This window comes from Orbicella franksi, chromosome 13, assembly GCF_964199315.1.
Source record: "Orbicella franksi chromosome 13, jaOrbFran1.1, whole genome shotgun sequence".
Lineage (NCBI taxonomy): Eukaryota > Metazoa > Cnidaria > Anthozoa > Scleractinia > Merulinidae > Orbicella > Orbicella franksi.
In genome coordinates this window covers 4095051-4111000 of record NC_138157.1, presented here as the reverse complement: position 1 = coordinate 4111000, position 15950 = coordinate 4095051, and the positions used below count along the sequence as shown (strand labels likewise).

Here is a 15950-nt window from a genome sequence, read left to right as displayed (position 1 = left end):
TCGTGGTTAATAATTGTTTATATATAATTGTTTACATAAGAGCCTTCGTCGGATATTAAAGATCTACTGGCCAATGCGGATAACAAACGAGGAGATTAGAGCAAGAGCAGGAATAGAGACAATAAGCAAGCAAGTGGCAAGGAGGAGATGGACGTGGCTGGGTCACGTCCTCAGAATGGATCACCACTCACATCCACGAATTGCCCTCACATGGGTACCTGAAGGCAAACGGAAACGGGGTCGACCGCGCGAGACTTGGAGAACGACTGTCGAAAAGGAGCTGGAAAAGGAAGGTTTAAGAACTTGGGCAGCAGCAGCATCAGCTGCGGAGGACAGAACAGCCTGGAGGCAGAGAGCTTACGGCCCAATAGGCCCTTTGCAGCTGGGGTCACGTGACCAAATTTTTCCTAAAAATTTTTTGTATTATGGGCTATAACTAAAAGAATGCCAGAAATGGAAAGAGCGCATCGAAAATACCAAAATGGCCAGGTTTGAGGCCCCAGGAAAAAACGAGTAAGTTTATACCATAGTTTGAATTTTCGGAAAATTTAGAGGATTCGTATGGAAAATGTTGCTGGAGAGCAAGGTCTTGCTCTCCAGCAACATTTTTCCATACAAATCTTCTTATTCTTTCAAAAATTCAGACCATCATAAAATCTCATTCTCTGATGATGGGGGCCTCAAACTTGACCATTTTGATATTTTCGACATGCTTTTTCCATTTCTGGCATTCGTTAAGTTATAGCCCATAATTTTATGAAAAGTAGGTCACGTGACGACTTAGCTGCAAGGGGCCTATTCTCCACTTGGAGAACGGATAAATGATGAATGATGATATGAAACGAACAGAATCTATGAAGGTTATGAATAAAGCTCTAAAAATTGCATATCTAAATTACTTCTCGGTCTGAATATCCCAATAAAGTTAAATGAAACGTTTATCGACTCATGTGTGGTGTTTTTTCCCCTTCCTGGGCCGTTTGAAGTATTTTTTTTTACGAAATTACTCGGTATCCAACCAAAAGTAATTTCGTAAGTAATGCTAGCAGGCAATACTGCATCTCAAAACAAGCTATGAAAGAAAAAAACTACCTTAGCAACTGAAAGTTGGGAAAATAAAAATGAAGTCTCTCGAAACCAATGTATAAATGGTACACAAAATCGAAGCCAACAGGAGGCAGAAAATCCACTCGAACAAGCCAGGTAGTACCCAGTCTTCTCATCTGTAGGCTCTACAATAGTGCCCAGTCATCTTAGTAGAATTCCTTTCGATCACGTGACTCTCGTAAAACATACAAACGTTATTTTTTAGCTGCCAACTTAATGTGAGCTTCGCCCACACAAAAATGAATTAGCGAGTAAGTATATTTGCGCCTTCTAAGTTGTGTTTAATGCTAAATGAAGTGTAGTTTGCATGAAACATTCAACAAAAACGAGGTCTCTCGAAGTAAAAGAAGATCATTAATGTCGGGAAACACGTTCATCGTCAAAAATCTTTTAGATGACAAAATTAAACTACTCCCTTTGTTAAACTTAACATTCTCCAAAAACAAAAGTAGAAAAGGCGTTAACCAAAACCTTATCTTAAATGTTAAATGTACTCGTTTGAACACTGAATTGAGCGAACATAGGTTTATTACTGCACTGCTATCACCGGCGTCATTTCTGGGAAGAAAAAGCAGCATATTTGGGATCGATAAACCACAGAGAAAAGAAGAAACAAACTAGGATTAAACTAACCTTGCGTTGGAGGCCGCTATTCATATTATCAACGAGAAGGCTTGGTTCTAGTCCATCTCTGTTAAGCGCGGGTAACTTAATTCGATATTTACCTGTACCCGTGCACCGGATGCGGGGTATCTCAAGGTCTCTAATAAACTTTGGCCATGTCTCACCAAAGTAAGAGATAAGAATATTTGTATTTACTGCAAATAGCAATTTTTCCCTAAGAAAAAAAATCAGAGGCAATTTATGACTTTTGCCGTAAACGTCATCATCAAAGTTTCTGTCAGGGCTTTCCTGTTCTCAGCCGTCATAGGCATAATTAGCCAATGAAAACTCTTGAATTGCATTTTCCAATGATCCAGACAGATATTGTGATATAGTCGATAGTCTTTTGTTCAACTGTTTAACATCACGGAGGGTTGGGGCTCTGATTGCAACTAGGCTAAAATTTGGAATCTTTACTTGTACTTCATTACTCACGTCCTAACACCGCTATCTCGCTTAAGGTTCACTTTTTCTATGGTTACTGAAAACTGAAAACACGAATTTACTTGTTTCACAATGAGTCTGCTTGCGAAACCATTCATATATGAAAATGTGATCCGCCTATGGGCTTTTTATAGGATTTTTACGCAAATCAAATTCATTTTCATAAGAAAGGTTGTGAAAAGACTGGCACAAAGTAACTCGGAAATGACCTTTTTGTTGTATTTTGCACTGAGACATATTTTTCTGGCAAATTAAATTTTTTCGTGGATAAATAAATTTGTATTTCAACTGCTGACTCCAAAATACCCCTAAAAAAGCTATGGAAACGTATTAAACCTCTCTTCAACTTCAATCCTCTTCCAGATTATTCTTGTTGGCCACAGTTGCTGGACGCATGTCCTGATTTCACTCTAGCATGGTTACCTGGTATGATTACATGGTCTAGTTGCACTGTCGTGGTAGTGACGTGCGACTTTCGATGTTTCCAGGAGCTATGCCCACGGCTGTATTTTACCCCTGGTAGGTTCAACCACACCGGTCGGATCGGTCAAGGGGTGAGAGGTTTAAAAAAGGCAGCCTCAGGTCTGGTTAAGCACCACACCCTTTTTGGAGACGCTGACAACAATTCCCAATTGACAAAATCCAGTTTTCAAATATAATTTTATTTATAGTTCTTGATCGCAAAAGTAGTCAACGTTCAAGAGGGCGCGACTCCTCTTTTTCTCGTCCAGAGCGCATGTCTGTTCCCCTCATCACTTCGTTCTCCAGGATTCCTTCTCCGTACCAAGGAACGGTTACCGGGATGCATCTTTGTTTCTTCTCGCCACTTCACTGTAAAGAGAGAGATACGAGGACATAGGGAACATCTATAGACAGACATTTGATCTTCCTTTGCTCCGTTGTGTTAGACTTCAGTGACAATGTGTTGTGATAACCTGATGTCATTCGATGCTTTTGTGTTGGAGGACTTCCTTCCACAAGAACAAGCTCCACACTTGTAGAGAACCACAGCTACGCAAAGTGTTACCAAGGCGACAAATGCAACGCTTCCTATCACAACAATCTCTGCCCCTGTCAGACCTGAAAGAACCACAAACATTCAGTAGCAGCATGAGTTAACACAAGTAAAAACTATAAGAACAAATATTTATAAACACTATTATCTTAGTAACTGTCAAGAGAGGATCAAGGGAAGAGAGTTAATCCCTTACAGACCTTACTCCTAAGCTTATCCCTTGCAAGCTATTTTTAGATCACTCCCGGTTTTGGAAGTTCCGGAAGGGTCTGGAAATAGCCAATCGTGTGACGCCAATTACGTCACGTGGACAGCCCATGCGGCTTAAGGCCACGTCCACACTACGCCGGAGGAATTTGAAAACGCAGCTCTTTATCTACGGTTAAGCTTACCGTCCACACTAATCCGTCACCAAAACGGAGCTTTTCGAAAACGCTCTTCAAACCGGAGGAATTTGAAAACGACGGCTTTGCGATTTCGTGTAGACGGAAAATCTTTTGATAATAATGAGATTTCCCCGCCCGAGTTTTCTTCAACCACAAATCCAAAATGGCCGGTTGCGTTTTCAAATTCCTCCGGCGTAGTTTGGACGTAAAAAAATTTGATGCATTTTCAGAGTAAAACCTCCATTTTCAAATTCCGACGGCATAGTGAAGACGGGGCGTCAGTCAAAGCAAGAGATACGACTGATGTTAGACACCTAAATTGTCATTCTTATAACGTACTACTACCTAGATACACGAAGTGTCTGTGATTGAGCGCTTTGAGTGTTGGAAGAAAGGGTTAACGCGATGGTCACGCGAGTCACGCAATGGGTTTGTATTAAAGATACGATCGGCCGGGGAATGTCTTTACTGGCAGGGAAAAAAAGACAAACAACAAAAGAAAAATCCAGACCTTCATGGCGACTTCCATTAGGTTTCGCAGTAACAGCATTGGCCGTAGTTACTCCTGATAATTAGAAAAACAAAACTACGTAAGAATACTAAAAGCAAAAGGCGTCCAAGCCTTAAAAGTGTATATAGTATATAAAGTGATTAAAGTATATAGAGGCTCCTTCTTGGTGTGGAAGACATACAATAGGACAAGTCAAAATAACACACCGTCTCACAGAACATATTGGTTTCATTGTTTTTCTCGTTGTTTTGTCTTTTTGTTCTTTATTGTTTTACGTCAACTGTGTCTTCCACACCAAGAACTGATATAGATGCGATACAATACTAATACTTAAATTAAAAACAACAACAACAACAACAACAACAGGTACGTGTAGACATGAACAGTAACAGGAGCTCTGTTAGTCATAATGGGGAAGTAACTGGATTGACATTTAAAGTTGTGATCAAACTCTTACTCGCCCTCGTACTACTGCTATCTTAAGGTATCTAAGAGTATTTTCAGTCTTAATCAGTCTCTTAGTTAAGCCAAGAGACGAGGATCATCATGGTCTCTTGGTTAAGCTAACTCACTGCGAATGAAAGGTCTTGACACATGAGGGTTGCTGTCCAATGGATCACTATCTGTTCCGTGAAGAACAAGCGTCCAGTTGTACAAAGTACCTACAGCAAGTTAAGAATTCAAAATACATGTGTTATTATCTACTTCTTCATAAATTTACGTTTCTCTAGACTTGAGAGCAATCCTATCAAACGTTACCTGCAGGCAAAGTCCCTTCGATCACCATAGAAAATTCGCAAACCGGGGCGGATCCAGGATTTTTCTTAGGACGGGGTGCACCACTAATGGCGTAACTGACTGGGATGAGGTAAGCAAATTTTAAAAGCAATTACGGAAAAGATGGCTTAATCTCAGGGAGGGGGGGGGGGCGCATACACCCTCCCCCTCGATTCGCCCCAGCAAACGAAGTTTGAAGGCTGCTCTGCTCGCAGGGCATATAAAATTGAACCGACTATAATCACAATCACAATACATTATTCAGGAGAGACAAAATAATATGTTTAAAAAAAATACCTCTTGAAATGGAAATCATGAGGTTAGCCCTATACGTGACAATTCCCATAAATAAAAAGAGTATATTACGTGTAAGGATTGTTTGATTTAAGGATTTAAGGATTGTTTGAAACAAGGCGGGTACAGGTGTACATGGTCAGTTCGAGCCATACCTTTAATATACAGACAAAACTATCAAAATACCAAATCGCGGAACAATCTACCAAAACGTATCACCGAAATCAGAAATGATGGTCGATATTCAGGCCTTTAAAACTGTACATTGGATAAATCATTGCAGCTTCCAAGAGATTCTACCAGCAGAAAAACTTAAAGGAAGACTTCCTGGGTAATATACATGTACCTCATTACATGAAAATTTCTCGACATGTAATCACGAGGTCGATTCGACGTAGCGAAATTAAGAGTCACTTAATTATTTAAAAAAATGTAGAAAAATTCGAGCAATTTACGAAAAGTCAGTTTTCCAAAGAATTGCAAAATTGATTAAAAAATTTCATGCAGTGTTAAAAAAGTTTGGATAGTATTTACCTGAAAATGCGTTGCGAGGAAAATGGTTCCTAAATCTCAATTTCCAAGTCCCCTGAGGATTTTCACCCCAAAAGTGCAGGCTAAGTATCGGCCAGTTATTAAAATCGGTCGCTATGACGTCATATGGGCGATACGGAAGGATCTGAGACACAGTCCCACTAGGCGAGGTCACATAGCCTTCTAAGTAACCACGCCTGGAAAACCTGGCCTGGATGATTACGATCACGTGTTCCAAGTACTTGATGTTACTGTCTTTACCACAGTCATCTTCAGAGACTGTAAGATCCAGTACAGTATCTCTACTTGACCAGATATGTCTGTGAGAAAAATGTTATGAATTAGTAGATGGAAATGGCATATTCCACAAAGACCCTCAGGCTGCTACCACCTTTTGCTGCTTGATTGTACCTGAACGAGCTTTCTAATAGGGTTTCTAATTGGAGAGCAGGGATAGCGCAGTGGTGAGAGCACTTGCCTCCCACCAATGTGGCCCCGGTTTGATTCCAGCCCAGTGCCATATGTGCGTTGAGTTTGTTGTTGGTTCTCGCCTTGCTCCGAGGGTTTTTCTCTGGGTTCTCCAGCTTTCTTCCCTCCACAAAAAACCAACCCTCCAAATCCAATTTGACCAGGATGGAGGACCTGCATGAAAATCAGCCAAGGCTGATGTGACTCCCTCTCTAAATATTGTAATTTATGTATTTTTTAGTTATTTATTAAGGGCCATTAGAGCGGTTTTCAATTGAGTGTCGTAAAATCAAAACCAAACCAATTACTTACCAATTAGACTACTCAGCCAATCTCAAAGCATAGTAAAACCAAAACCAAAGTAATTTTCTTATTACTTTCGACACTCAAATGAAAACCGCTCTACTGGAACTGATTACTGGAACTAACTTACAACTAAGGCTAATGCGGAGAGTCTAATCGAATGCAAATGTGACATTAATCTCTTTTTAATGATATTCTCCTGCACGAGCCGCCATTGCAAGCTAGTTCCAGTCCAATACCGAGAATACGAATATGGTATATTTAGTCCCTTGTTACCTGTAGACACTGGGCTGCGGTATTTCGCATTTGATCTGTCTGGGCACTGTACGCCATGATCTTGAATATTCCACCATTGCTGCACCATCCATGAGTCCAAACCCAAAGTAACTGCTAACTGTAAAAGAACATAAACAACTCTCCTAACTTTAGTCTTGCTGAGGGAGACACGGTAACCTAGCAATGGTTAGTGCACTGCATCTGCTCTCCTGGTTTGAGCCCTGGCAGGATGGGGCAGGGGGGGGGGGTTCATTGCATTGTGTTTTAGGCAAGACACTTTAATAGAGCCTCTCCCATCAGGGTGTCTAAAAGGGTAGTATCGATCCGTTAGGGCAACCACACAGAATGCTAGGACGTAGCCTAAGATGAACTTGCATCCTATCCAGGGGGAGTAGCAATACCTTAAGCCACCCCATGCTACAGAGGCCAAGATAAACTATAAAAAGACATTTCATTTGTGATTTGGAGTACACTGAGGACTGATCACTGATAAGGGTTGGGCCCAGAGGTCAAAAATGTGTGGGCAGAATCCACTGAGCGATTTGAGTGTAGGCGTAAAATGACTGCCTGGACTCCCCTCATGCAACGGATTTCTACAATGAACGCCCGAACTTCTTTGGAGTGACTGGAGTCTTGGGAAGGAAAGAGGTTAAGGTTAGGATAAGACAAATAACATGCTGGTGACTCAAATAAAAATAAAAAATGTGAAAGAAAATAAAAGGTGGATCACAAAGAAACTGTGACATTCAATGACTCGAACTCTTGCAATTAAATTTTAAGGCAACCTGTTTAAACACACTTCTTCATGAGCAAGTTTACTTCACCACCACATTTTCCAATGTTTCCAGAGATGCAGCTGTGGGAAAATTGATCTTCAACATGCTGAATAATCTTATCTCTCCACCACACCAATAAATTTAAGGTGGCACATACGGTGGCCTGTTCCACGAGTTCAGTTAGTCACAGAGTAGTGCGAATGGGATTGTTTTTTTTTTTTAAATAGCCATTCTCATGATGATCCCCAACCTAAGGAGGAGCAGGCTAGCTATGATGCAGTATCCATACAAACCTTAGGTTCGGACACACTTTAGACTCACCCCACAGCCCTGCTGAATTCTGCAGCCAGTCATCAGAACGAGGCACATCATAATTTGATGAGTAAGCTATCAAATGCTGAACATCACGCCATGTGAGGTTAGAACTGCAAAGGAAAAATAAAACCGCGGTTTAAGCATATACAATAATTCTGAAAAGGTACAGCAAATACCTTTAATAGGTAATTTTCCAGTTATTAGTGCTGAGCTGATTGGTCAAAACCTCAACTCTGATTAGTGAAATTATCTCTTATTTCTTGTTTTCCCCAGAGTTAAATCACTAATGAATGGACATCCCTTCCACACAGCAGTAAACATAGAAGTTACGATATGTACTCACTTGACTTCCAGTGCCAAAGCTATGATTCCAGAAGCTATTGCAGTCGCAGCTGAGGTTGATGCAAATGTTGATGTACAGGTGTCATTCAGGTCTGAAGTAATCTAAAGGAAATAATGTGAGCCAAATTGTAAGAACGTAACATTTTGGGTTCCTTGCCATTTCACTGAAAAAACTGTAGCCATCTGACTGACTGACTGTTTGGCTGGCTGATGTGTCTGACTGACTGACGTACCTCACTGACTGACTGTCTCGCAATTGTCTGTCTGCCCGTTGTTCTGTTTGACTGGCAGACACACTGACTTGCTCTCTTGAGTATCTGACTCAATAACTGACTGTCTGTCTCACTGACTGCTGAGTACCTGACTGGTTGATTCACAGGTGAACTTACGATAGCATCAACTCCAGCTCCCATGTTATCCTGGCTGTATGTGGAAGCCATTATCGCTGAACACCTCTCAGCATATCCAGGGATGCTTCCATTTCTACTGACTCCAGTAATGGTAATAGTGAAGACACTGTTTGCATATCCATTGTAAGCACAGTTATCAAATTCTCTTCCACCATTTCCAGCTGCAAAAACAAATATTGATCCTTTCCCTTGTCGGCCCTAATTTGAAAGGAATGAAAAAATAGCATGTTCAAAACTAAAACTAATTAAATAATAGCAAATGAATCAAGTTCAAAACTACAATGCAATCTGTGTAAGATCCTGCACTAGCAAGGTTGAGCCTTGAGGCACAAAGAGAACATGACTAAATTGCATGAACGTACAAGTTTTGTGAACCTTACGTTTAAGTTAGAGGGATATTCCAAAAATCAATGATGGCAAAAGAAGATAGACACACTTATTAAGAGGAAAGAAGTATAAACTTGAGTTATTTCATTTCTACACTGTAGATTGGGCTACCCAGCAACACTCAGATACTTCATTTAAAGACCTTTCAGAGACTCACTATTTTTGTTCCTTTCTCCAGCTGGTCTCTTGCTAGTTGTTTTGGTCCTTCCATGGTCCATCCTGTGTCAGCAGGACCCCAGCTACATGAATAGATATCTATGTACTGTTGCTGGTATTGAAACGCTAGAGCCTCCATGGAATCTGTAGGGTCGTCATCTCCAAATATACGAATACCTGTGGGCAAAGAAACCTTGGGTGAAAGATCAGTTTTTCTTGACAAACTCGTTTATGATACATGGTCATATAAAAAAGGAAATTTAGCATTTCAAAGAAAATTACAATGAATAAAAAAAATAAAATAAATTGCAGCATTTAGAGAGGAAGCCACATGAGACTCAGCTGCTTTTCATGTGGGTCCCCTAACCTAGTCAAATTGGAATTTGGAGAGTTGGTTTTTGTGGAGGGAGGGAAAACCAGAGAACCCAGTGAAAAACCCTTGGAGCAAGGTGAGAATCAACATCCAACTCAACCCACATATGGCACCGGACCGGAATTGAACCTGCGCCACATTGGTAGGAGGCAAGTGCTCTCACCATCGACATCCCTGATTCCATCTCCTTGCTCCCCAAAATTCTGAAAACACTTCAGTTATACATCAAATTAACATTACCTCCAAGTTTTGCATTAAAGGCAACTCCAATCCCACATTGACTGTTATTAGCTGAAGCTGCAATGACTCCACCACAACGATTACCGTGCCTGAAGAAAAGAAGCTAAACACGTCAGTATCAATACAATTCTACTGTACTGTCTGTAATTTATATATTATAATCACACAAACCACTAGAACTCACTCAAGAAGACAAAAGAAGGAAGAGGAAAACGATTATGTGTTGACAGATAGATGAATCTTAATGAACAATAATTAACAGGGGCACCCACAGTTGGATGGCTAATTATAGATGATTAATTGCAGTAATGTTGTGGATGGATCTCTATATACTTACAAAACTGTTTGAAAAAAGAAAGAAAGCCTAATTAATATATTACTTGCTCATTTATTTCTGGCTGAACTTTGCTTTTCATGATGAATTGCAACTCGTTTACTTTAGAACCGTACATTGGCACATTGGGTGATCAAAACCTCAACTGGCTGTGGCCTGGGGCCCGTTTCTCGAAGGTCCCGAAAAGTTTTCGCATGGGAAAAGCCATAGCAAAATCTCAAACCCTATGACTTCAGAGCTGTTTTAAGCACATATTGTTAACATAAACAGAGGTTCTCTTCAAACAAGAAGTTTCAGGCATATACACCTCTCTGTCTTTAAATACCGATTAAATAAAAATGGCTTTGCAGGCCAGAAAAAGTTTCCGGGGCTTTTGAGAAACGGGCCCCTGGTCTCTTTCAAATCACTAATGGTTCACAACTGCTACTAATTTTTAGTCAAGCAAAGTTCTAAAAGCTTAATAAAGTGTTGCAATCATGTTTTTTTTAGTCTGTAAAAATAATTTCATTTTCTTTTTCACCCTGCAAATGTCCCCACAGGATCAGGTGCCAAAGTGTCATCCAAATCTACCAGATCCAAGCTTGCTTCAGGATCCTGGAGAAAATAAAACAAAAGGTACAAAACAGGTGTCCAAAATTTTGTTTCAAATCAGCTTTGACTTATGCCCAGATACCTGTTTGATATACTTTTTATAATTTCTTTTTTATTTTAAAGTAAACTAAAGATAACTTAGACTTTACTTACATAATTATCTTTTAGATCAGGATGAAATTCCTGAAGGCCATCATCAACAACTGCAACAACAATCCCTTTGCCAGTTACACCTTGCTGCCAAACCTTGTCAATATTCATTCCTTTTCCGTCAGGAGAATTCTGATTAAAAGGAAAATAGGCTGTTAAATACAGTTGACCCCTGCATCTCTACACTATCAATCTGGGGTGAATGCACGATTTTTGAGAAGGGGGTTTGTGATACGGACTGCTGAAGGTGGTCTCTTGTTATGTACATGTAGGGGGGTCTGGAGGCATATATTTCTTCCTTTCTTTCTTTCTAACCCTAACCCTAACCACTATGGACAGGGTCCACAGACTACCCTATGGACTGGTCCATGGACAACCCCTACAGACCCCCTCCAGACCCCTTAAAACATACATACATAGCCCTTCCATGGGCCACCCCCAAAATAGAATAAAAATAATAAATAGGGATTTCATTCACAGGTTGTCTAATAGATTACTCTTGTCGGCAAAATTTTGAATGTTACATTGTGCAAATGTGACAGACTTGGGTTTAGGCTCAGGTGCAAGTTATATTATCGCATGTACACAATGCCATTTTTGTTTGTCGTGGGTATATATGAAAGACCGGGAAGCCTCCGAGAATCCTCAATATTTTGAGCTCCTTCCCTCGCCATTCGTTAATCCCTTATGAATTCGTTCAGGCTTCACAATTTGATCAGCGGAATTACAAGCAAGCTCAGTTCCATAGCCAGATTGAGTCATGAATGGAAGATAAGGACTTTTCTTCTTTTTCCAACGGCATCTCCTTACACCAAAAACAGCTTATTATTTTGGGTTTTTTTAAAAGCAGCTAGTCCATTACATTTGCACAGCGTAATGCTCGAAATTTCACCGACATGAATAATCCATTAGACAAACCATACGTGAAATCAATATTTTATTCTATTGTGGGGCGGTCCATAGAAGGGGACTGTAGGGGTTGTCCATGGACCGGTCCGTAGGGTAGTAAGTGGACCCAGTCCATAGTAAGGGGGGGGGGGGTCAGTGTTTTCCGGTTACCCTTGAAGACAGGCTACTAAAAATAGCCAAAGTGTACAGGCTGTCTATAGGATGAAGCTGCAAATCTCCCTTACTGCTATTTAATATAACTATATAAATTATATATAATTTAAAAGTAAATATATATGTACAAGTGTACATGAATTACAGTATATTACACATATGATGAATGTTTGTAAAATTTAAAACTGTGGTTTTGTTGTGATTTTCCTGCTTAATCCAGACTTTTTGGTACATTTTCTATGCATTACAGTTTAAGTGTCCCCAATAAGAAGGCAAACCCTGTAGGGATAGCCACCGAGTAGTTTTCTTTTGAAGCATACTGTTATATAAAGTTGTTGTTTGGTTACTTGTTGGATTGATTGAATGATGTTTTGTTCATTCCATTAACACAGAGCAGAAAATTTATGTAATACATTTTAAAATTTATTAACAGACAATTACACTTCAGTCTGACCTGCAATCTCAAAATACATTGCATGACTTATTATTTGAATATTCAACTGACATGTACAGTCATACTTATCTGAATATTTCACAATCATTGAATAATATTATAGCTGTTTTTTTCAGTCTGTAAATTTGGTGCTTATATTTTTGACACAATATTCTGTGACAGAAGGTTGAAAATAATTTGCCTACTTTATACTGGTCATGCAGAAAGAGAAGGCAATTAGATATTTCAGGGTACAATACATACATGTGTACAACACACAAGTTTAAACTATACAGGTCTACATGTATATGAAGATCAAGGCAGACAATAAGCCAGTAATTTAAGGTTTCTTGGACAATCACTTTTGTAACTCACCAAATACCATCTTTGCTCTCTCCACCTGGGATCATTAAATAAGACAGAGGATAGCTGGCTGTCATAGAGAACTCTCTTCCGCCTTACTTGTTGGGAGAACAAAATGACCTTAAAAGTCAATTAAAACAAAAAAAAAAAACACAATGAAAATTATTTTTTTTAAATGAATGCAAACTCAGTTATTAGAGCCATTAAAGTGTATTAACTGATTGCATCTACAGGCTAATTAGCTATTATGTAAGACTTAGTTACTCCCTACTAATGGCTCTGCACTCAGACCATCTCCCTGAATCTGAGTTGGCTGTGAAGAAATCGTGGGTAGGCTTTTGTTCTCAAAAAGATAGCAATCAGCAGAAATCTGAGAGACAGGACAACACAATGAAATTACGTCATCATGATGGTAATTTGCACTTACTTGTTTCTTAAGACATACATGTACAGTATGACAATTCATCTGACGAAACACTGCTTTTTACAAGGCAAAGTTACCAAGAGTGTTAACCAAATTAAAGCTTAAAATGTTCAAAGTATCCCGGTGCTCATGTACATGTAGTGACCTCGTAGGAATGTATGTGTGGTACGTGTATTTGTTACAAGTGAAGTTACAGTAACTTCATGAATTGCAAAACATAAATAAAATTGTTTTTTAGAAACAACTTTGTAAAATTAGTAGAAAATCACTTGCATCTTCACGCATCATCTCCCACTTGTTGCATGATTTTGGCTTGTAACCATTATTTTCTCAGATGCATTTCATAAAAGTCTACATTTTCTCCCTGGTGTGGCATTATGATTACATGTAAATTATACAATGCAGAAAGTATTTATCATTTACCTTCAGTTTGTATGAGAATCCATAATTTTCAGCAATTCTCTGTGCTCCATCAGTATCTAAAGTTACTTGCACAGCCCATGTGCTGGTATACTTGTGACTTCTCACTATCACATGGGTATTAGAGAAAGCCAGAATAACCAACAGCTTGAAGAACCACATCAGACAGTATAAATCTAAGAAATAATGAGATAATATAGTACACTTTTGGCAAACTGGTCCAAGATGAAAAGGTCTTTCATCTTAATTTTTGTACTACATACTTGTGAATTAGTTTAACTGGTAAATTGCTTTTTCAGAACATATATATTATTATAAAACCACTAACTTGCTAATTACAACACAATGCAATGACCCCAACCATGTAATTATAAATGCCTCTAAACTTTTACCTATCCTATCGGGTATACTGTGTATTTCTTTCAAATTTCCTGTGAATATTTGGGAATTCCTTACAACAATTTTTTTAAACTTAGACACTAAAAGCAGGGCTTCAGGTGTAAATAATACTGAAAACTGTAACAAATACTCAGTAATCAGTGAATGATGAAGGGAATATACCATCATAGTTCCTTTTACATTGCCGTACATATGCATAGTGATGCAGCTACAGACCAGTGTACTCCAAAACGATCTCACAACAGAAAAGAAATTACTGCTTTTCCGTTTATGTTTTAACAGGCCTAAGCAGGATTACTTGTACTGTGGATACTGTATGGAGCTTGCATACTCAAGCAATAATTTATTAAAGTTATTGTTGTAAAATAGGGCGGTTTTCAATTAAGTACTGAAAGAAATCTGGCAATTTCTTTGGTTTTCGTTTTGGTTTTTGGTTTTGGTTTCACTACGGTATGAGACTGGTTGCATAGCTAGTCTAGACCGCATGCAATTGTAATTGGTAAGTGATTATATTGGTTTGGTTTTACGACACTCAATTGAAAACCGCACAAGGACCCAATTTATATCTAATTACCTTCGATTTTTGGGGTTTGGAATAGAAGATCAGAAGCACTACAGACTACAGCAACATTAAGACTTCCTTAAACAGCTAAACCACAGCTATAAAAGAGAACCAAAAGTTTAAACTACAGTTCAAAAGGATTAATCTTTGTGTAGAATTCACCAATTAATATTCTAGGCAGCTGTTTAAATATCAAGTGGCAGCAACAGCTGTAACCCGAGATATTTTCCGACACAAAGTGGCATTTGAAAATGTCCACGCCTTTATATAAGTAACAAATCTGGACCAAACCAACAGCTCGTGAGTTGAATCTGAAAGATTTTGAGTTGAAAATATTGAATCCCTTCTAATGTAATTTTGTTAAGCTGCAGGCGGTAAATTGAACAAACGAAAAAAAAAAATTCAGTTTCATGGTCTTTCATTTTATCACATCAGCAGTCATGCAACCTCGTCCATAAAAAAGGATTTTTACTCACCGTGGCCCGTGATAATCAAAGTAGTTCAACTTCAATTGTCACAAGGTGTGCTGCCTCCCGGCCGACTGCAAATTTACTGTAGTATTATTTCCATCTCCTTGAATATCAAACAATAACTTTCATGGTTCCACGCTCTCTTCTCATAAAAGCGCCCAGAGGTATCGTAATCTCATGGCGAGATAAGAGTCGCACTGTTCATCCAACGGTGGCTTTCAAACAACGAAACTTTTAGGAAGGGCAACTGAACTATGCGCGGCCGCCATATTTTTAGGTTTAGGGACCATAATAATCCTCGAAAATTGGAATGCCGAACGTGGAACATGGAACCTGGAAAGTTGGATCGTTTAAGGACGGTGCCTACTAAATAAAAAGGTTCTTGCGCCAGGTTAGGACCACGCGGAAAAAGTAGATCTTTGCAAGGGCTACCGGAATCCACAAAGAAAAAAGGGGGTAGCCAGGCATTTTTTTGAGATAATTAGCCTTGAATCTCAACAAAAATGCTGACATCAGCATTTTTCTGAAACTAGTAGGAGAGGATATTTCTTCAAAGCTTTCTTTAGAATTCGCCTTTACACACAGAAAAGCAAACACTTTTATAAAGATCTGAAAACTGCGTGGTAAGTGGTAACATAAAAACCATTTTTGGTGTGTTTTTAATAACAAAAGCGTTGCAACAACACTTTTAGCGTCTCTGACAGCCTTCCTCTGTTTCAGCTAAAATACAGTCTAAATATCTTTTGCTCAGAACCAGAAATTAATCACGTGCTGAATTGGCTTGCCACTTCCAATTCATAACATAAAATATAGGGGTAACGACGCGTTTTTTAAAGTTTTTGATCCTTTTTTAAACTTTTTATGGTGCCCGTTACATTTTTTCCTGTCAACTCCCCAGTAAGTAAAACATTTGCGTATCTCGCACTTGTTTTGGTGCGCACTACGCCATCTGTAGGTATATGTTTACA

The 15950-nt window shown here is 39.1% G+C and overlaps 1 protein-coding gene across 3 annotated transcripts; it reads right to left on the bottom strand.

The window, feature by feature from the left end:
- Positions 1–2855: 2855 nt before the first annotated feature.
- LOC145465442 (neuroendocrine convertase 1-like) lies at positions 2856–15687 on the bottom strand. 3 transcript variants are annotated; one of them, XM_081449220.1, is made up of 17 exons: positions 14989–15687; positions 14525–14610; positions 13555–13727; positions 12979–13077; positions 12720–12827; positions 10853–10981; positions 10629–10702; positions 9775–9863; positions 9163–9338; positions 8598–8816; positions 8210–8310; positions 7873–7976; positions 6776–6893; positions 5732–6048; positions 4699–4788; positions 4127–4180; positions 2856–3294 (listed from the first exon to the last, which is right to left on the bottom strand). In XM_081449220.1, the coding sequence occupies exons 3-17, from the start codon at positions 13711–13713 to the stop codon at positions 3119–3121; spliced, it is 2013 nt and encodes a 670-aa protein (XP_081305346.1). In that variant the 5' UTR covers positions 13714–13727; positions 14525–14610; positions 14989–15687; the 3' UTR covers positions 2856–3118. The 3 variants fall into 3 exon arrangements, with proteins under 3 accessions (XP_081305346.1, XP_081305348.1, XP_081305347.1); XM_081449222.1 differs by lacking the exon at positions 12979–13077; XM_081449221.1 differs by lacking the exon at positions 14525–14610.
- Positions 15688–15950: the final 263 nt, after the last annotated feature.

What these genes read in the sequence shown, in the direction of transcription:
- LOC145465442 (XM_081449220.1), bottom strand. Translation starts at nt 13,713, where the DNA reads ATGTGGTTCTTCAAGCTGTTGGTTATTCTGGCTTTCTCTAATACCCAT. An exon ending in GAGAGCAAAGATGGTATTTG is followed by an intron (nt 10,982 to 12,719) that starts GTGAGTTACAAA and finishes CCTTTTAATCAG; the next exon opens with AATTCTCCTGACGGAAAAGG. An exon ending in CCTGTGGGGACATTTGCAGG is followed by an intron (nt 9,864 to 10,628) that starts GTGAAAAAGAAA and finishes TCTTTTCTTCAG; the next exon opens with GCACGGTAATCGTTGTGGTG.